At 40.1% G+C, this 22,669-nt stretch overlaps 1 protein-coding gene across 1 annotated transcript in view; it reads left to right on the forward strand.

The window, feature by feature from the left end:
• Positions 1 to 2,224: 2,224 nt before the first annotated feature.
• LOC122555660 (probable G-protein coupled receptor 149) overlaps positions 2,225 to 22,669 on the forward strand; it is a 41,936-nt gene continuing 21,491 nt past the window's right edge. The window contains exons 1-3 of the mRNA XM_043701657.1: positions 2,225 to 3,525; positions 5,067 to 5,259; positions 21,125 to 21,549. Of these exons, the coding sequence (XP_043557592.1) occupies positions 2,575 to 3,525; positions 5,067 to 5,259; positions 21,125 to 21,549 (1,569 nt within the window). The 5' untranslated portion in view covers positions 2,225 to 2,574. The remainder of the gene's footprint in view (positions 3,526 to 5,066; positions 5,260 to 21,124; positions 21,550 to 22,669) is intronic.

The following is a 22,669-nucleotide window of genomic DNA, read 5'->3' on the forward strand; positions in this document are numbered from 1 at the left end:
TCCGGCCCAGGGGACTTGTCTATTTTCACACTCTGCAGTATTTCTAATACCTCTTCCTTGTGAACCTCAATCTCTTCTAGTCTAGATGCAAGTATCTCTGTATCTTCCTCACCAACATTTTCATTTTCTATCGTGAACATTGTCGAAAAATATTTATTTAGTGCTTCCCCTATCTCCTCTGACTCCACACACAACTTCCCACTATTATCCTTGATTGGCCCAAATTTAACTCTCATCATTCTTTTATTCCTGACATACCTATGGAAAGCCTTAAGTTAACCCTGATCCTATCCGCCAACAACTTCTCATGTCTCCTCCTGGCTCTTCTGAGCTCTCTTTTTAGGTCTTTCCTGACTTCCTTGTAACCCTCAAGCGCTCTAATTGGGTTTTCACATTTTGTCCTAACATAAACCTTCTTCTTCTTCTTGACCAGGGATTCCACTTCCTTAGTAAACCACGGCTCATGCATTCTATATCTTCCTCTCTGCCTGACAGGTACATACTTATCTAGGACACACAGGAGCTTTTCCTTGAATAAGCTCCACATTTTTAATGTGCTCATCCCCTGCAGTTTCCTTCCCCATTCTACGCTTCCTAAATCTTTCCTAATTGCATCATAATTTCCCTTCCCTCAGCTGTAACTCTTGCTCGGTGGAGTACATCTATCCCTTTCCATCACTAAAATAAACCTGACAGAATTGTGATCGCTGTCTCCAAAGTGCTCACCTACTTCCAAATCTAACACCTAGCTAGGCTTGTTACCCAGTACTAAATCTAAGGTGGCTTTGCCCCTTGTAGGCCTGTCTACATACTGTGTCAGGAAGTCCTCCTGCACACAGTGGACAAAAACTGACCCGCCTATAGTACTTGTACTGCAGTGATCCCAGTCAATATTTGGATAGTTGAAGTCCCCCATTTTGTACCTTCATCCTAGCTAGAACTGCAGCCCTGCTTGCAGCCCCTAAGCTGTTTGATAATAAAATGTGCTCCCAATTCCTGCAGCCTGATGAACAGAAGTCACCCCACTTCCCCATCTCTCTCCTCCCGCTATCAGCCTTCATGACAACAAAAAAACTACAGCCGCAATCTCAGATCAAAGGATTGAACATTTAGAAATAACTGAGATGAGGAAGGAGAAAACTAATCCAGAGAGTTGTGATATTTTGGAATCCCTTCTGCCAAAGAGTTGGGAATCTTGGCCATTTAATATATTGAAGGCTGATAGTCAAAACACTGCCAATTTTGAGTGAATTTAGGGATGTGGGGTTAGGGTGGGAAAGTGGAACTGAAGCCAAAAATCATCCATGATTGAATATTGCAGCAGACTTAAGGGGACATGATTTGTCATCACATTCCTATATCCATGTGCTGTAACTAACTGTGAAAGCCCAACTAGCAAGGTGGGAGATAAATAAATGTCACCACTCAAACTGTTATTGTTTTCTGAGAAACAGTTATCCTTGATCAGCCAAAGTCCCTCCTCTATATATAAGAAAAATGCTACTAATTTGAAGATGATGAGAATTTGGTCCCGTGGTCCTGTGTCAGTATTTATCCCTCAACCAACATCACTAGGAATGGATTGTCTGATCATTACCACATTATTGTTTGCGGAAGCTTGCTGTGCACAAATTAGTCACAATGCTATACTCTTACCATTGTGACAGTATTGAAACGGCAACAGATAATTCTCTCTGACCCAGTTCTGAGGAAGGGTCACTGGACCCGAAACGTTAACTCTGCTCTCTCTGCACAGATGCTGCCAGATCTGCTGAGTTTTTTTTCCCAACAATTTCAGATTATCTTTATTGCCTCTTTTGTTTCTTTCAATAAAAGATGCGTCTGCCCTTATTATTTTTCGTCATACAGCATCCACGATGAACAAGCGTCACCTTGGGCGCTGTTGAAAAAGTAATGCATGTTGCATATAAATTGTGAATTCGCATTGTGTTTCTATGTTTGTTTTCTTTGATCAACATCATAGCACTTTGAAGCCAAGTCTTAATGCACGGGTAACTATAGCAGCATGGCAACAATGCATTGAGGATAGCATTTCAACAAGCTTCTCCGTCAAGTGCAGATTGAAGAGTAAATTTATAAAACACGTGCAATCGCAAAGAGGGAGGGAGGAATTCTGAAATCCTGGGTGGGTATTGCACGATGACGCAACTTGGGCGCGTCAGCTTAGTCGCCAGCCTTATTCTCCGTCAATGTAAATGTGTACTTCAATGAAAGCGCGGATGGACTCTGTCTCTGTCTCTCCCTCTCTCTGTGTCGGTAATCATTGAAGTTTTTTGTTTTAATATCAATTTCCTCTGCATTCAATTAATCACAAACAAGAGATTCCGCTGAGTAGAGCGAAACTGAACAGAGAGGGAAGGATTTCAAGTCCAAACTAAAGTGCCAGGGAAAGCAAGTAGAAGTGAAGAGCATTTCAGCACCAGGAGAGGAGGACAGCGACCAGGACACGCGTCCAAGGGAGTCCAGTTGCAGGAGTGAGAACAATGGCACAAGCAAGATAAGGCATGGCAACGGAAGCCAAGTGTCTGAAATCGGCTTTCATTAAGGATCACTATGTCTGAGACACCCCGTCGCTTGAGCTCCATGAACAGATCCCACTGGTTCAGCGGCGATCCCGAAGTGACGGGTCCCACAATGGACACTCCAGTCGGGGGGATGTCGGTGAATGTCTATTTATTTTGTCTTACCCTCATCTGCACGCCCCTCATCTTCCTGGGCAGCGTTTACTCGCTGACCTGCCTGCTGAGGACGAGAAACAAGAACTTCCTGGTGGTCATTATGGCTTCGCTTGCTATAGATGACCTTCTTTACGTGGTCGCTTTGTCCATGTTCATGTCCATGCAGTGGGGAAGGGAAAAGGTGCCCAGTTCTGTGTGCACCATTTCAGCCGCCCTCTATCTATTACAAGGGGTCGCGGCCGCTCTCAAGTCCTCGCTAATCGTTTCCTACAACTACTATACAACCAGGCGAACCAGGCTTTTCAGAGGCAACCAGCAATCTGTTCCCATGATCTGGCTCCTGGCGATTCTATGGGCTATCAGTCTGCTAGTGAGCGTCCTGCCTGTCTTTGGGTGGGGCACTTTCATCTCAACACCATGGGGGTGCCTTGTGGACCACAGAAGTTCTTACGTGCCACTTCTCTTTGCTCTGTACTCCGCTTGCCTCCTCGTCCTCACCACCTTCTCCGTCCCCCTCACCTACAAACTGCTTTGCTCTGCGGGGCAGCAACAGACGCGGTTAAATCCCAGTTATCACCAAGTGACTAACAGTACGGATCCTGCGGGTAACGTGTCCGCCTTGGAGAACCCGGTGGACAGAACTTTAAGGTGTCTCCCGACCGATATAAACTGGAGTTCTGATGTGAAAAGTCAGGCTGATGTGCTTCACTCGTCACATCGTCAAAGCAACGGCTTCAAACACAGGAACCAAACAGTCGAGTTCGCTCAAAAGCGCTTTTCCTTAATATTAGCCATGATGAAAGTTGTCCTGTGGTTACCATTGATGGTGAGTCTATCAATCTGATTGCCTATCTACTTATCTAACTATATGTCTATTACTCTGTTTTGCCACCTGGCTGCTATTTCTGGAGATGAATCACCCAATCGTTTCAGCTGAACAACTTTGGTAACACCAGAAAGTGATTGTTCATGAGTCTAGGTTGAGAACTAATGATTTTGGGGGACTCTGTAGTCAGTTAAAGCCATGTGCAACTTAACGGTAAAACCTGATAAGCTGCCGCATATCCCGAATCTAAATCCTCTCCTGTCAATCCGCTATTTTTCATGTTTTGGACAAATGGTGAAGAAACACCAAGATGCAAACTGCAAATTTCCTTTCGAAAGGGAGTAAGAAATGTGAACGTGGAAATTATGATGGCCACATCATTTCGTATACAACGTCTTGGAAAAGGAACATAATACTTAAACTAGAATGAACTTCTAGTTTGCAAAAGCAAATCTCGGAAGACATGTAGGTTGGCTAACCACAAACATCGGTGTGTCTGCGTCAGTCAGTGCTTCTCAAACTTTTCCTATTGTGATCCCATTTTGAAGCTTGAAAATTGTCACGATCCCTGGAAGTTGAACTGTGAAGAGATGATGTGGGTGGGGGAACAGAAGACCTGAACTCCTTTGAGGGGGAAATGGGGAAGAGGGGAGTTTTGAGATGGTGAGAGGTGGTTGGGAAGTGGAAGAGACACAACCTGTGAGACTGGGCGGGGAGGCTTTTGTAAGCTCTGGCGTAGGGTCTTTGACAGAACTATTCAATTAATCTCATTTCCCTGCTCATTTCTTTGAGGCTTTGCAATCTGATCCTTCAAGTACTTATCCGATTCATTTTCAAAAGTTACTATTGAATCTGATTTAATTAGCCATTCAGGCAATACATTCCAGATCATGACAATTGGTTTGAGGAGGGGGGAAAGGCATAATTCCTCCTTTGGCTCTTTTCCCAGTTACTTTAAATCAGTGCTCTGTGTTTACTGACAGTCACCAATTCCAGCCTCTCTGGTCTTTCCATATAGCAAATGTTCCTCAGCTGAAATTCATTCAAGCAAATTGGCCCTGCAATTCTCTCCACAGCCTTGACCTTCTTCCTAAATTGTGGTGTTCAGGATTGTGCACAGTACACCAGCTGAGGCCAAACCAATAATTTACAAAAGTTTAATGTAACTTCTCTATATTTCTACCCTAATCCTCTGTTTATAAAGCCGAGGATCCCATAAGTTTTCTTAACAGTCTTATCATATTGTCCTGTCACCTTCAAAGATTTGTGTTCATTTAGTCCTGAGTCTTTGTATTCCTGTACTCCCCTTTCAAATTAAATGTTTAGCTTATATGGAATTTTTAATTTTCTCTGCCCAAATGCATAGTATTTCTGTTAGGATTTTTGACACCTGAATTGCATTACAAACATTTGTCTTCTTGCTAAAATAAACAAAATTTCTACATTCCATGATTATGATGTACATCTCTGTTTCAGAGATTGATTGTTTCAATGAGATTATGTGGCTGAGTGACCAACTGATTGTACTTTGTGTTTCACAGATACAACTGCTCGTCCATCATGTCACCAAACTTGAGAATGAGTCCTTCGAATCTTTGGGTTTTGTCCTGACCTTGCTGGCAGCTGCTATAACACCAGTGTTTGTTCTGTCTGAAAGATGGATTCATCTGCCATGTGGCTGCATCATCAACTGCCGAAAAAATGTGTACACAGTCGCATCAGAACCAGCCAGAGGTAAGAAACATTCTATAGTACTTCAGGATGTTGCCTGGTATGGTAGGAAGATTGTATGAGGAAAAGCTGAGGCACTTGGGGCTGTTTTCATTGGAGAAAAGAAGATTTAGGGGTGACTTGATAGAGGTGTACAAGATGATTAGGGGTTTAGATAGGGTTGACCATGAGAACCTTTTTCCACGCATGGAGTCAGCCATTACGAGGGGGCATAGCTTTAAATTAAGGGGTGGTAGGTATAGGACAGATGTTAGGGGTAGATTCTTTACTCAGCGAGTCGTGAGTTCATGGAATGCCCTGCCAGTAGCAGTGGTGGACTCTCCCTCTTTATGGGCATTTAAACGGGCATTGGATAGGCATATGGAGGATAGTGGGCTAGTTTAGGTTAGGTGGACTTGGATCGGCGCAACATCGAGGGCCAAATTGCCTGTACTGCACTGTATTCTTCTATGTTCTATGTTCTATGAAGGGCATACAATCAATATATGTTGGTGAGGCAATGCAAGTGAAGTTTGGGGTAAATATTTTAAAAAGAGGCTTCTGTTTAGGAAAGTATGGATCCCCCATATGTTATCTCTGATATTAAATCTTCTTATTAATACAAATACAGTTCACTGTAAGTGTGAAAGCATTCTTGGTACATAGAAACTAGTCGTAATTTACACTAACGAAGCACCGTTGACATGGTTAGAAGTCCAAGAATGTTTTACAGTGGGAATCTCTCCCAACAATTTGTAGGGGAGTTGAAGAGCTGACCTAATATATTTTTGAAGAAATCATACCAAAGACAATTATCCAACTACAAATAGTAGTTGCTAAAAGTGCTGTATAAAGGTAAAAATCACACAACACCAGGTTATAGTACAACAGGTTTAATTAGAAGCACACTAGCTTTCAGAGCGTCGCTCCTTCATCAGGTGATAGTGTAGCTGTGTGGTGATGTGTGATTTTTAACTTTGTACACTCCAGTCCAACACCAGCATCTCCAAATTATGACTATCATAAAAGTGGTCTTTATTTCACAAGCAGTAGCGTACAGGGAATTTGGACTGTCATTTTTATGAGGCTAACATCCAGAACATGAGCATCACTGGCTGAGCCAGCATTTATTGCCTATCCCAAGTTCCCCTTGAAAAGGTAATGGTGAGTTGTGTTCTTGTACCGCTGAAGTCTATTCTTTTGTAGGTAAACACACAATGTCACTGGGGATAGAGTTCCTGGACTTTGACCCAGCAATAATGAGGAAATGCGAATATATTTCCAAGTCAGGATGCTTAGTGGGTTAGAAGGGATCTTTCATGTGGTGATATTCCCATGTATCTGCTGCATTTGTTCTGCTGGTCATGCATTTGGAAGCTGCTGCTGAAGGAGCCTCGGTGAATTTCTGCAATGCATCTGGTGCTACAGAGAGGTGGTGATGGAGAAAATGAAAGTTGTGAATGTGATGCCAATCAAGTGGGATTCTTTATCCAATGTGGTGTCAAGCCTTTCTGAAATTCTGCAGCACATCTTATAGGTGGTACACACTGCTACTATTGAGTATTAGCAATGGAGGGACTGAATGTTTGGGATGTAGTGTCAATCAAGTGGGCTGCTCTGTCCTCAATGGCATCAAGTACTTTGAGTGATATAAAAGCTGCACCCATCCAGGCAAGTGGTGAGTATTCCGTCACATTCCTGACTTATGCCTTGTAGATGTGGACAGGCTTTGGGCATTCAGGGTGTTGATATGTGCTGCAGCCAGCCTCATGTAAACAGAATATTTCGGTGGCTGGTCCGGTTTTGTTCCTGCTCAGTTGTCAAGTCCAGCAAGTTTATAGTGGGGAGTTAGCAATGGTAATGTTATTGAATGTCAAGACGTGATGGTTAGGTTCTCTTTTGTTGAAGATGGTCATTGCCTGTGACTTGTCTGGCACATACATAAACACTTACACTATGGATGTGCTTATGCATGGGATACTGCTTGATCTGCTGTGCTTTTCCAGCACCACACTCTCAACTCTAATCTCCAACTTCTGAAGTCCTCACTTTCGCCTAATTGATTTTAACCTTTTTGCGCAGCCTCTTCCAAAACCTCGGATGCTGCCTGACCTGCTGTGCTTTTTCAGCACCACAGTCTTGACTCTAATCTCCAGCATCTGGAGTCCTCACTTTCGCCTCATGCTTACGTATCAGCCTATTGATTATATATATGTTTTATATCATCATCATCATTGTCAGTCCCTTGCAGACAAGGATGACTCTCTTCCACACTCAGGGTGAGTCTGTAGGTTACTATACAGACCAATGTGGCTACCGCAGCTCTGTTACACTTGGGGCTGGTGGTAGTCATGGAGAGGTGAGGATGGAGAATTGGTGTGGCAGTGAGCTCCTTACACTGTTTTCACCTGGCTTCCATTTTTCCCGACGGCCATCCCAGATGCTCCTCTTCCATTTGGGACAGTCTTGGGCCAGTGATTGTCAGGTATCTGTGGGAGTGCTGCACTTCAACAGGGAGGCCTTGAGGGGTATCTCTGAAGTGCTTCCTCTGTTCACCTGGGACTCGCCTGCCATTTTGGAGCTGGGGATAGAGCACATGCTTGGGGAGTCACATGTGGGTTATGTGGATGTGCTCAGACCATTGCAGCCAATCAAGGGTATTCAGTGCCTTAAAGCTGGGGACTTTGCCCTGGTCAAGGATGTTGGTGTTGGTCAGTCTTTCCTTCCAGTGATTCGCAGGATCGTGCATAGGCAGTATTGGTGGTACTGCTCCAGTACCTTGAGGAGTCTGCTGCAGACAGTCCACATCTCAGAGCTATGTCGAAAAGCAGGAACGACCACAGCTGTGTAAACCATAATCTTGGTGTTGGACCTGATGTTGTTATTCTCAAAATGCCCTTTTCCTCAGGTGGCCAAAGTCTGCACTAGCACACTGGATGTTGTGCTGGATGTTTCATATAATAGCATGCAGGAGCTAGGTAGACCAACTTTTTTTTGGACATTCAGATTATGGCTTAGTCTCTTTACCATTGTCCAAATACATCACATATTTGAACTTCCATGCTGGTCTTCTGCTGGGCTGATGTTAGGACAACACTTCATTATCTTTAATATTCCCTAAACTCAAACATTTTCTCATCCCTGCTCTCACAAGTTGTAGACTTGTTGGCACCTTGTCATTGCTTACTTTCCATTGCTAGCCATTTTAATCACTATACTTGGCTAGGGCTGAACCTGAGCCTGATAATCTAAGAATCATTGCCAGCTAGTGATATGTTACCTAATAGTTGGTGGTCAACATTTTCATTTCTTAAAGTGAGGAAAAATATGATGAGGGTGAAGGAGTTCAAGAAAGGGAAATCCAGGGTGCAAATCTGTAATCACATAAAACAACCTATTCAAAGAAAACCCAATCTTTGGCTAGAGATCCATAAATGCGACAAGTTAAGGTGGTGTGAAGTAGTGAGGGTGGAGAAGAGTTTATAAGTAGATACAAAGATGTGTTATTGAATTAACTGAAGTGGTTTCTCTCAAAATATGAATAGTTAGTCAGATTTCATCTTGCACCTTTCCACTCCAATCAACTTTGCCTCAAAAAGTGCATCCAGTTGTGAATTATGTTGCAAGGACAAAGGGGTATCTGGGATTGACATGATTAACAATGTGCCTTCTAAAATAATGAGGTTTAATGATTGAGAAATAAACAGTTCAAGGACTGAGAAGGGCCTAAAATTAGTGTAAGTGAATTCAATATCAATACATATGCAGAAAAGAAAAGATATAAATGAAAAACTGGATGAACAGATGGAGAAAAAAAACATGAGACTGAAAGGAAAGTATGGCCTTTTTTTCAAATTAATTTGACATTTTTAAAATCTCTATTTTCAATTCATGTTCTGGAGAAATATACCTCTGCACTGGGTTTCCTGTCACATTGGTCACTTTCTCAGTCAAAAAAGTCAATTGACAGTTATTATATATTATCATATCACTATAAGAATAACTACCTTGTTAATTATTGGATGCAATGTTCTATGGGTTCTTGTGGCAGAGTGATACTGTCCCTACCTCTGGGCCAGAAGGCCTGGATTCATTATCCTAGCTGCTCCAACCGAGAACACAACAAAGCAAGTTGATGAAAAATATAACTTTCTGTGTTGAGCTGATTTAGCAACTATTGTAGGCAAGCAACCACTTTCTGAAACTCACATAGAGGTTGAAGAGGCTGAACTGCCACATTTTGTGAGGATAATGGTAGAGCAGCTCAAAATATATTGTGATGATTCACAATAAATGGGCAATTAACAACAGTCAAGAAACTTGACAACATCCTGGACAATGAATCGCATTTGATTGCCTGTTAGTAGCAATAGTGTACCATCCATAAAATCACTGCAGTAATCATTAAGGCTCCTTAGACTGTGCCTTTCAAACAAGAGAAAACACTATCATCTAGAAACCCAAGAGCAGCACATTTCTGGGAATACGCATCACCTTCAAGTTCCCTTCCAAGCTATTCACCATCCTCTCCTGAAAATATTGCCTTTCTCTCCCTGGCCTCTCATTGGATCAAATTCCTGGAATTCTGTCCTGGACTTCATTGTTGATATACCAACACCAAATGGATTAAAGTTGTTCAAAAAGAGAACTCAGCATCTCTCAAAGGCAACTATGGATGGGCAATAAATGCAGGCTGAGCCAGTGACACCCACATCCCATAAATGAGCAATATGAAAGAACTCTTCCTCACTGCACATTGCTACATAATTTTCACACGATTCAGACACCCTTAATGTTTCAGAAATGTTTTTCTCTTTTGTTTAACATAAATTACCACTACAAAATTATAATGAATAAAAATCTTGCATGGCTTTGTACAAAGATTAACAATTTATCCACATTTTAATTTCAATGCTCATATATATCGGGACCCTCAATTCTGTCGCAAAGTCATGAATGCTGCCTACAGCAAATTAGACTTGCTTTGCTTGTGATATTGTGCCCCATGAGTTGGCAAGAAGCATGAGATAGAAATGGCACAAATCCCTTTACAGGGCACCTAGAATCTCAGTGAACAAGGTAACCAGCTGTATATCTACATAATCAATTATATTGAAGACTTGTGAAATTGGCAGCACAAAACATGAGTAGGAAGTGTCTGTTAGACTGGTTGAATAAAAATTAGCTCAACTGGGGCCACATAGCTTGGTTGGGTTGAGAGAAAGAAGAAATGCCGAAAATAGTGCAAAAAGGATAACCTCATTTTTAAAAAGACCCAACAGTAATTAAAACCTGTAAAATTTGCAGTTGTGACATTATTTTTCAGTGCCAATGAGGTGCACCGATGTACTTAACACTCACCACGAGAAGAATGCTGAAATTTGAAGGGCCAGAAATGGACCAGGCTCATTATAAGAGATCAGATTATTTTGTCTAGTATGATACCACGTTGAGTTTGAGTTCAAGACAACAGGATCGGGGATAAAGCAATTTCAAGAACTGTCTTCAGGCTTAGCTTCAAAGTCACACTAGTTGTCAAGCATTAATATTAATTACTGCTGTACATAATAATTGGAACCATACCAGGCTCTAACAATGGGTAAAGACTAATCGATCTTCATCATTGTGCTCATGTCCATGTGCTCCCTCAATATTTCTTATCTGGAGTTGCCTAACTCTTCCCACATTGTACTATTTATGCCCAGGTATGTGCAGCTCTGTGACATAACTGCAAGATAGCTCAAGGATCTAGAACCCCTTACAGGGATCATAATATAAGATCATGACATTGATTTGAAGCACACCACATATTAACACAATCCACATCTAGCCTGCACTGCTTACAGGCAGTTTACGACCCTTAACACAGAGGTACATTCATTGTGTACAGCAATTCCTGTAAAACATATAGTAGAGAAATTCAGAGCGATGAGTCATTTCATTTTATGTACATTGTTGGGAGTGCTGTTATGGAATAATTCCTATTTTGTGTGATGTCCTTTATTACAGAATATTGGCCAATAGGATGCTGTAATGGAATATGACAGAGAGATGGAAAGTTGTGGATATGGGGATGAGAGTTTGGAGGAGTAGAATTGAAATGACCAGTCTTGGATATGCAGTCTGGTGCAAAGGGGTTCCCGACACTTTCTTCCTTCCTCCTCCTCCTCTTCTGATTCATTTGCTTCCTTTGAGTCATAGAGTCATAGAATATACAGCATGGAAACAGACCCTTCAGTCCAACTTGTCCATGCCCAACCAGATATCCCAAATAAAGCCAGACCCATTTGCCAGCATTTGGCCCATATGCCTCTAAACCTTTCCTACTCAAACACCCATCCAGATGCCTGTTAAATATTTTAATTGTACCAGCCCCCACCACTTCCTCAGGCAGCTCATTCCCTACATACACCACTGTCTGTGTGAGAAAGTTGCCCCTTAGGTCTTTTTTAAATCTTTCCCTTCTTACCTTAAACTTATGTCCTCTAGTTTTGGACTAGCCCACCCGAGAGAAAAGACCTTGTCTATTTACCCTATTCATATCCCTCATGATTTTATAAACCTCCATAAGGTCACCCCTCAGCCTCTGAGACTCCAGAGAAAATAGCCCCGGTCTATTCAGCCTCTCCCAATAGCTCAAACCCTGAACCCTGGCAACATACTTGTAAATCTTTTCTGAACCCTTTCAAATTTCACAACACTCTTGCTGTAGCAGGGAAACCAGAATTGCACACAATATTTCAATATCCTGTGCAGCTGCAACATGACCTCCCAACTCCTGTACTCAATGCACTGACCAGTAAAGGCAAGCGTACCAAAACTTTCTTCACTACCTTATCTATCCGAGATTCCACTTTCAAGGAACTATGAACGTGCACTCCAAAATCTCTTTTTTCAGCTACACTCCCCAGGCCCTTACCATTTAGTGTATAAGTACTGTCCTGATTTGCTGTTCCAAAATGCAGCACCTCATATTTATCTAAGTTAAACTCCATCTGACACTCCTTGGCCCATTGGCCCATCTGCCCATCTGATCAAGATCCCATTATTCTCATAAATAACCTTCCTTGCTGTTGTCTAATTTTGGTATTATCTGCAAACTTACTAACTATACCTCCTATATTCACATCCAAATCATTTCTTTAAATGATGAATATCACTGGACCCAGCACCGTTCTTTGTGGCATCCCATTAGTCACAGAATAACAATCCGCCGCCACCACTCTCTGCCTTCTACCTTTGAGCCAGTTCTGTATCCAAATGGCTAGTTCTCCCTGTACGTCATGTGATCAAACCTTCTGTATTGCCATCTGAGGTGACCCTGAATGCCATGTGGCAAGACCTGCACACGGTTGAGCATGAACCTATGGAGAATGGTGCAGACTACTACAAATGAGAATGACTTTTCGCTGTACTAGAAACTTTTGTTAGGAATACCAATGGCTTGCTCCACAATACTCTTGGTGGCAGTATGATTTTCATTATAAGTACATAGTGGAATTATGGTTTTTGGTGCATGGGAGTCATGAGAAGGTGGAAAGCAGGTAGATTTTGATATCAGAGTTAGACTCTGGTTCACCATATTAGTTCAAATATTTTAGGTATGGTGGGTGCAGGAAGAAAGCACATGACGACTGACAAGATATCAGGCATTCTGTGACGTGATGTTTTGGTGTACAATCATACGCTGACTGCTCAAAGAGTGACACCTTTTGTGTTTGTGCTATATTTCTCCACTAATATGAAGGCCTCACAGAATGATGTATGTGCAGTTAATGGCTCCTGCTCAACTGAGAATTCCACTAGCCTGTCAAAAAGGCATTCTCCTTGACAAGAAAGAAAACTATGCATTAACTTCTCGTGAAACACAGTTCTTCTGCCAATTTCATAATGACATTGTAAACATGACATGTTGGCGATATTGCCTTTACTTTCCTGGAAGGATCTGCTGTTGTAGAAGTTGAAAACCACAATGAGCTTCACCATTGCTAGCAGCACTATCTTCACCATGCTGCGTGCTGATGGGCCCATTTATTGTAAATGGTGCAGCTCAGTGACTACATCTTCGGTATAATATAGCTATATCAGGTACAGTTCCTGCCTAATGATGGAGGTGGAAGAATTTTTCCTTGAAGATTCCAGATGGATTCATTGTGAATCATCTTCCTCCTCCCTCCCATACATATTTATCCCTCTCTGCTACCCACACTCAATCAATCTATCATGTTGCAGCTAACAGAAACAGCAGTTAAAGCTCCCTTTACTGAAAGCAAGCTGTCTGAAGATAACCATTTCAATTCCTCAGATATCCTTGTCAACACCCAACAATTACTTGTTCTGAATCTAAAAATTCTTCCAAACTCCTGTAACATTGAAAATTATCCTTCTGTGAGCTCTGCAGTTGTGAAAGAAAGATGTAATCACTTTTGTTAGAAAATTTCTCAAATGCAAATAAGTGATTCCTTGTGATTTGAGCTCAAATGTACTATTAAAATGCAAGTTTATTATTCAGACACTAATAGGATGACTATTACAGTTATACAGCTCATTCATTTAACCCAGTTTCCTGCAAACTCAAGGTGATCAGATTTGGCTTCTGTAGATCTTGAATGACTAATCATACCTTGAGTTCTGAGCACAGAGAGACTGTTCTTGACGTTCAATGCCTCATTTGTGAATTGTTAGATTGTGTTTTGAAGCCAGGATATCTTCTTGCCAGAATTCCAGGCTTGAACTTTACAAAGGACAATCCCAGGTTCATTACTCTGGTCAACAGTGAAATTCATACCTCACACAGGATGTAGCCAACATGTCTACCATTCTTTCTACTTACATTGTTCTGACTGATCTCTGAGGTTAACACAATTCCTTCAGGTCACAATGTGAATAACTTCTGGATACAAGCAAATCTTAACATGCTTTACCTGCAAGTACCATGTTGCTTCCTACATTGCTACAATGTTTTGTTAAATTGCCGACTGCTGCTGCTCTGTCTTATGTCCTTAAATAGCCATATTAAGGTGGTGCCGTGGGTATGGATATCTTTGTAGTATTTAAGAGTAAGTGTTAAGGAGACTTGTATGGTCCAACATGGAAATTATGATCTGATCCATCTGGGTGCTCCTCACAAAAGCAGCAGAATTTATAATCACTTAAATAGTCACGTAAATTCCTATGATGAGATTACATTCCATAGTCTGCACAGATGCAGGAACATCACACTGTTCAATTGATCTGCATAGGAAGCCAGGCAGTAAGATTCTGTTTTGTAAAGCTAATGATGTTGTGGTGTGTCTCTGACAGCAAAACCTCAATTTCCTCATTTAAACAAGCATCTGTTTTTGCCTAAATTTGTTCCTGCTTTTACAGTTAAATCATTGTGACAACCTATTGTGTCATCATTATTTTAGCCCACAAATTCCACTTCTTTATCATTTACGTATTCAATATGGCTCTTTAAAAATCACAGGAAGAATGTACTCTTTCCATAAATGTACTCTTTATACCTCTTTCCATGAAGATTAAAGGTCGTCATCACCATTTAGCAGGTCTCTTTTGTGGAGTGCAGCTTTAAATTCGAGTTTACTCACAATTTGCAACTAATCCAAATCTAAATGAATTGGAGTAATCAAACATTTTACTCCATTGTAAATCCACATTAGAAAGGAAATCATTTCTTCCTAACAGCTTTTCATTAGACTTCCAGATGAGGTCTCGGCTGGAAATGGTGGCATGAATCCATGATTTTCTGTTACAAAATCAAAGGCCAACAAAATTGTGCAGTCCCTGGATGTACTACACAGTTTAGTCATGTTAGCTCTCAATATGTAGAGGCTATTCTATAAAAAAAATCCATTTACCTAACAACTGAGTGTGTATTTTTTTTCAATTTTCTTTGAAGTGGCACATTATCAAAAGAGAGTTGCTTCCACAAGAGATTTCATTCGCAACAGTCAAACTGACTGGACAGCTGGTAAACATGAAAGGCATCATTAAAGAGAAAAAATTGCATTTCATAAGCAAAGCTTCCATTCCAGTTACTACTCTTGTAAATTATTGCAAAAAGTAAAAATAATAATTAACTTCAAAACATTTCACTTATTTTGCTAAAAAGGGGACAGACTATCACAATGATCAACATATTTGCGGAAAATTATATATGTGAAGCAACTATGAAAGAATAAAACAGGAATGATTCTACGGCTGCCAAATTTAAGGAAGAAACCTGATAACAAATTGCTACCGTGAATAAGCTGGTGACTCCTGAGTAATGATATTGAGGTGAAAAGGAAGTCAAATCACATGGGATTGGGGGAATATACCGATATAGAATAAAACATGTCTTTTTCTGAGAGGCAGCAAGTGACTAGTGGGGTACCACAGTGTTTGGACCCCAGCTAGACACAATAGATATTAGATGAGGGTATTAAATGTAAGATCACCAAGTTTGGGAGTGTATTGCAACATAAAAACATATTGGCAGCCTAAGCTGGTTGTCAGTTGAAGTTCATTTTTTGTTCCTGCTTCTTTTCTACAACTGTTCATCTAACTTCTTTATCCAGAGAGTGATTAAAATGTGGAAGTTGCTGTCACAGGGAATATTCGGGTGGATGACAGATATATTTGAGGAAGAACTGGTTGAATGTTTGAGGAAAATAGAGATAGAATGATGCACTGATAGATGACAAAATAATTTGAGCTATTGATTTTCCAAGAACGCAATGAGTAACATGCCTTAGTTTAAGATAGCCCCGACACATATTTTCATCAAGTGATTTTCTGAAAATATGAAATCTATGTTCAAAAAGATTAAATGTGCTGTGGCAATGTATTATGCAGTGAAGTAATGCCTGATACCATTAGCAGTTTACATTAAATTGTATAATAGCACTTTATTCTAAATTGCCTAATTCCCTTACTGGGAGATCATCTTCTGTCATTGACCTTACAACAGCTTCTGTAAGCAATTGATTGTCTAATCACAAAGAAAAAACTATGTATGTTTGAGAATACCACTGGCCAGGGTATGTTCCATAACATCTGAAAGTTGAATATCCTACTTATTGTCAAGATATCCATTTAGGATATATATATATATACACGCATGCATACACACACACGCACAGATGATTAATAATGCACACATCTGATGTCAATCGAACTGAGTAAAGAATCAGTACATTTTTGTGTAATTGTAAATCACAAGATGTCACTAGCAAGACCGACATTTATTTGCCCATTCCTAATTGCTCTTCAGAAATTACTGGTCAGCTGTCTTCTTGAGTACAATGGAACGGTTTGTTATAATGTTTCAGAGGGCAGTTAAGAATTAATCATGTTGCTATGGATCTGGAGACACTTATAGGCCAGATCAGTAAGAGTGGGAGATTTACTTCCTCAAGGAACATTAAGCAACCAGATGTTTTTCTTCACAGCTGATAATTTCATGGACATTTTTACTGAAATCAGCTTTTTTTTATTCCCAGTTTATTTAAATTAATTGATTTTAAATTCCTGATAACCATGGTGGGAACCAAACTCACATCTCTCATTGATTAGTTAGATTAACGAACTAATTTCATTACTAGCCCAGTAACATGACCAATAAGTCATTATACCTTCTCAACTTTCATGCAATATTAAGACACTTTACAACAAGGTGGTCATTTCATTTTACAATATGATCATTTCATCATCAGTTTGTAATTATAGAAATTAATCATTAAAGAAATTAATAGTGACATCATTATTCAATAGACTTTTCAATACTATTAACTTTGCAAACTAAAGTTCATTTTATCACTGCACATATACTAAGCAATTAAACTTTTATTTAAAAAATGGTTAAAATGCTATTCCTAAATTTATTTCTGAATAATAAATCCTCTGCTCATGCATTTGAAATACTTTCAGATTTCACTATTGAGAACTGTGGCAGAGAAGAACTGAGAAAAATAGTGACTCAAATGTTAAATTGCTTGAGTTACACCCTGACGCTTATGCCCGAAACGTCGATTCTCCTGCTCCTCGGATGCTGCCTGGCCTGCTGTGTTTATCAGCACCATATTTTTCAACTCTGGTACTCCAGCATCTGCAGTCCTCACTTTCTCCTAGTTGATCTTACACCCTGACGGACCAATTTGTCAGCTCAATCCATCAATTTGTAACTGTCATGTGACACACTTTCTATTTTTCATTCAGAAATATATCTTGGATGATGGTATTCTCCCGAACATGCACAATTTGAAAGTTTTAGGTTATAATTTAAATCCAAACTATAATATTTATTTGTTCTTTTGAGACTTTAACCAATAAGGCAACAAGAGACTGTTTGATGACTTAATTTGGGAAACTTTGCGTAAGATGCAGAGTAATACCTATCAAACAGGATTGATTTATGGGCTTACTATGACGCAGTTTACTGTAGATTGAAGGATTGGTACTTATTCTCTGGTCTCACTTTTACACATCCAGGACCATGTACTTCCTGAAAGCTGCTGCTTATTAGCTCTTCTCAAGCCATAAGCCAGAACACAATCAATTCTGTCATTATATTGTGATTGGCTTCACAGCAGTAATGCTTGTTTCTCATTTGTTTCAGAGGGGCTTGATCAATCTCTAATTGTGATGTGGAGGTGCCAGTGTTGGATTGGGGTAGGCAAAGTTAAAAATCAAACACCAGGTTATAGTTCAACAGGTTTATTTGGAAGTACAAGCTTTTGTACAAGCTAGTTACCTGATGAAGGAGCAGTGCTACAAAAGGTTATGCTTCTGAATAAATCTGTTGGACTATAGCCTGGTGTTGTGTGACTTTTAACAATCTCTGACTGGCTGCCAATGGTGATGAACAGTGACTGATATCACCTCCCACTATCTCTAAACTTAGGTGTCAATTTCCATGGGCCTATAACTTCACTGTGGTCTGTTATTGTTACTTCTATGACTCCTATTTTATTGTATTTTTATTACCCATTTTGGCCCATGAGATGAGGCGAGACTGAATGGCCTTGTTAATAAGGTTGCATTTGACTAAGTGTGGTATCAAGGAGCTCTAGCAAATCTGGGGTCAGTGGGAATCAGGGAAGAATGCTTCACTGGCTGAAGTCATATATGATGGTTATGGTGGTTGAGGTCAATCATCTGCAGGTAATGTCTTGGCCCAACAATCTTCAGATGCATCATCAGTACCCTTCACTTCAGCATAAGGTCAGAACTAGCAATGTTCACTGGTGACTACACAATGTTCAGTATCATTTGTGACTCCTCAGACACTGAAGCAGTCTGTTCCAAAATGCAACAAGACCTTGATAATGTTTGGGCTTGGGCAGGCAAGTGGCAAGTAACATTCATGCCACACAAATGCCAAGTAATGACCATATCCAACAAGAGAGAATCTAAATATCACCCCTTTACGTTAAATGGCATCATCATTTCTGAATCTAGACTAACAACATCCTGGGATTACTGTTGATCTGTAACTGAAGTGGACTAGTTATATAAGCACTGTGGGTACAAGAATAGGTGAGAAAATAGGAATCTTGCAGCAAGTTATTCTCCAAAACCTGTCCACCATTTATAAGAAACAGATCAGGCATGTGATTGAATATAGGTGCAATCATCAGTGAGCATTTCCTTTCTGATCTAATGATGTAGTTAAGGTAATTGATGAAGCAGTTGAATAAGGTTAGGCCTAGGACACTACCCTGAGGTACACCTGCAGTGATGTCCTAGAGCTGAGATGATTGAATTCCACCAACTACAACCATCTTCCTTTTTGCCACATATCACTACAAACAGTGGAGAGATTTTCCCTACACTCCCATTGATTCCAGTCTTGCTAGGCTTCCTTAACCCTAAATTTTCTAGAGTTTAGAAGAATGATAAATGATTGTATTGAAGTGTACAGGGCTCTAGAATGTAGATGTAGAAAGGAAGTTTCTGGTGGCTTAGGAGGTCTTGAACCAGGGGCCATAGTCATTGGCCATTTAAAACTGGGATGAGGAGGAATACTATCACGAATGGGTGGTGACTCTTAGCAAATCTCTACCTCAGTGGCTGTAGAGCTTCAATAGTTGAACATATTCAAGACAAAGATTGATAGATTTCTACATGTTAATAATGATATCTGGATGGTGCAAAACCCTGGCATTGAGATAGAGGATCAGCTGTAATTTGGTTTAATGGTGGAGCAGGCTCAATGAGTCAAATGGCCTATTTCCATTCCCATTTCCTTTATTGCTAAACCATGTGCTGTCTAATATAGCAAATATATCTCTCAAATTATTTCCTAGCAATTAGGTATTAGTTCTTTGTTAAGAAGCATAATTCATTAATAAACCTTCAAAACAACAATGATTACACTTGAAAAGTTTATGAGTTGTTCAGCTTTTTGGCACATCTTAAAAAGTGCAATATAATTTCAAGTGTTGTCTTTATTTTCCTAGTTTGAAAATAGTTCATGAAATCCAGAGAGTATACTGAGAATCTTCATTTAATTTAAGAGAAACATTATTCATTTTAAAATGGCAAAATGTGTGAACACAGAAAAATTGAGGTAATGAAGAACAGGAAAAGTAATACTTTGGCATCTGAAACTGAGAAAAAAAATACAGTCCAGTCTTATGAGGTACAATGTCCAAAACACTAATAAATCTTTTTGCTTCAAATCCTGACTGCCCAGTTGGGACAAGCTGGCGTTTTCTATTCTATCAAAAACTAGTCAGTGACTTCTCAACAATGATCTCCTGAAAATAGTTACATTTGTATCATGCAGAGCTTGGAACATTGCTCTTTTTAAGGGTTATGTAACTTTTATAACAATATGCCCCAGAAAGCAGTGGAGGCAAGCAATTCAATATTTTTAAGACAGAGTTAAATAGATCTTTGTTGGCAAAGAGCATCCAAGGTTACTGGGTAGTCAGGAATGCAGATTTTTAAAAATAAAATCAGCCATGGTCTTATTAAATGGCTGAGAAGAACTGAGGGGCTGGACGGGCTACTTCTGCTCAATCTTTATACATTTATTTGCTTAGAACCATTTAATTTATCCTCTTGTAAGGGGTGATATCTTATCATTTTTATGTATTTATTTTAGCCCTCAATCAAAATGACAAGAAATTATCGTGTTAATGTCACATGATGGTTGTAAAAGCAAGAAGCGCAAAATTTTGTTGCCACATTTTTTACTTTAAACCAGTGACTATACTTCAACAAGTACTTAATTTGCTGTTAAGCATTTTGAGACATCTCGTGATCATGAAAAAGCTACATAAATATAAGTCATTCTCTCTATCATAGCTATAATCTCTTCAGTGTTCAGCATGTCTTGTTTTGCCTGCTTATCAGTAACCATTTTGCACACAGCAGCTTCCTCCTAAAATATAATTTAATTTAGAACCGATGATGACCAGTTTGAAGGAGATATTCTATGCCTGTCTAAGAGAGCAAATACCAGATCCTAGTTTAACACTTCCTCTGAAAGGTGTTGTCTCTGACAGTAGAGTGTTCACTTGGGCTGCGTTCAGGGTGCTGACCTGGATTATGTGTATAAATCCCAGACAGTGGGCTTTAACCTTCAACATCTTAATGCAGAGAAAAGAACACTGCTAGCTGAGCCATGGCCTCAACTGGTGCAATGTTTCCTCGCCTTTCTCTCCTCACAATCTCAGTGACAGAATTGGGTGAAACAAAAACCAGAGTTCCTAATTCTGGACACAAACTTTCTCCACTGCATTTACAAAATGCCTGTATTTGTGCCAAATTGTTACAAATTTATCTCTAATAGAATTGCTTTCACAAATTGAAATGTATAAATAATTGTTTGATATGACTATTTTAGCAATATTAAAACAATGGTTATTCATTGACAAATAATTCTGACTTTATCTAGCAAAACGAAGAGGCTTTGAATTCAACCTGTCATTCCAGCAAGGATACGAGGTGTATAAGATATCCCAAGCAAACAGCTGCAGTGTTGAAGAAAACAAGTCTCCATCACACCATAGTCTGACCGCCTTCGTATCAGAGTGCAGCAAATTTGCCCCGGTCCAACAAAAGGAAACTCAGAGCGACGCCAGGGTCGAGATCAGCACCACCGCTCCTCGGGACAGCTCCCTGCGGGGTTCAACAGACCAGAGCGCAGAGGCGTGCAAAGTCACCACTCGTCAGGACAAGGGGAGCAGCAAGGAACCCAGAAGGTCAGGCGCAGCTACTCCGGAAGGCTCAGAGCGCAAATTAGCCCAGGAGGAAGGACGCAAGTTGGAGCTGGTTGACTGGGAGTGGTGTCGAAGCAAGTCTGAAAGGACTCCACGACAGGTGAGTGCGTTTACAAGTGCATCATTAAGCATATTCTTGGTTCATATATCTAACCAAATCCGAAACCCAAGGTATCAGGCTTATTGCAGAAAGAATCTTGAAAGAAACCTCGCGTCGCTCTGTAGGAACATCGTTCAGGCCTGAATGAAATACCTTTGTTAAACAAAGGTATTTCATTCAGGTTATTTGCCTCTATTCATTTACATAGGTAAACTAGTGAATGACGTAACACACAAATTCTTGCAATAAACTATCTTAATGTTGTGAATATTTGTACTGTATAACGCAATGTCATTATTGGGAATGTTTTCAGGCATTGCCGGTATTCGCTTTGGGAAATCCAACTGGCACAACACTTCTGTTACTGGTCATGTATTTTTCTTGAGTTTTTTTTTAACCCAAGAGAGTTCTAGCCTAAAGTAGGCACTCGTGAATTTTTCCAGAGCCAGAATAGGGAGTAAACTCTGTGCAGTTGACACAGTTGTGATTCACACAACCCTTCTGAGACCAAACTAGCCCACAGGAAGCCTGAGGTAATGTGGCATGTAAGTTATAATCTGGAGCTATGAATAGTAATTGTGAAGGGTCCAGTTTCATTCCATCGCATTGGTGATTTGGAACCTCAACAAATCTTGTCGTCTGTCCTTGCCATGTGTTGAAGGATTTGTAGGTTGATACACAGCCTGTTTGGTTGCATCATGGATACATGATTCTTGACCATGAAAACCCAGATAGGATCTGAACTCAGAGCTTCCAGCTCAGATGCAGGAATGCTATTCAATATGCCACAAGACTGAATTGACTATATATTAACAGTACAATTTCATTAATTCCCCACCATCTCTCTCCTATCACTACCAGCACTACTGCTGCTCAATTTTCCTTCCTTTTCTGAAGAATCAGTTTCACAGGTATTGGCAACACTCAAGTGTATAATCCAAATGCTGATGCAATCCCAAAAAATGATTGTTGCCAGGTTGTTCAACAATTATTCAGCAATCATGATATTCACATTATAATAACACATGATTATTTACACAGAGACATACAAGATTACAGAATCAGAATTGTTACAGTGCAAAATGATGCTACTTGAACATAGAACATAGAACATAGAACA

This window comes from Chiloscyllium plagiosum, chromosome 13 (genome assembly GCF_004010195.1).
Source record: "Chiloscyllium plagiosum isolate BGI_BamShark_2017 chromosome 13, ASM401019v2, whole genome shotgun sequence".
Lineage (NCBI taxonomy): Eukaryota > Metazoa > Chordata > Chondrichthyes > Orectolobiformes > Hemiscylliidae > Chiloscyllium > Chiloscyllium plagiosum.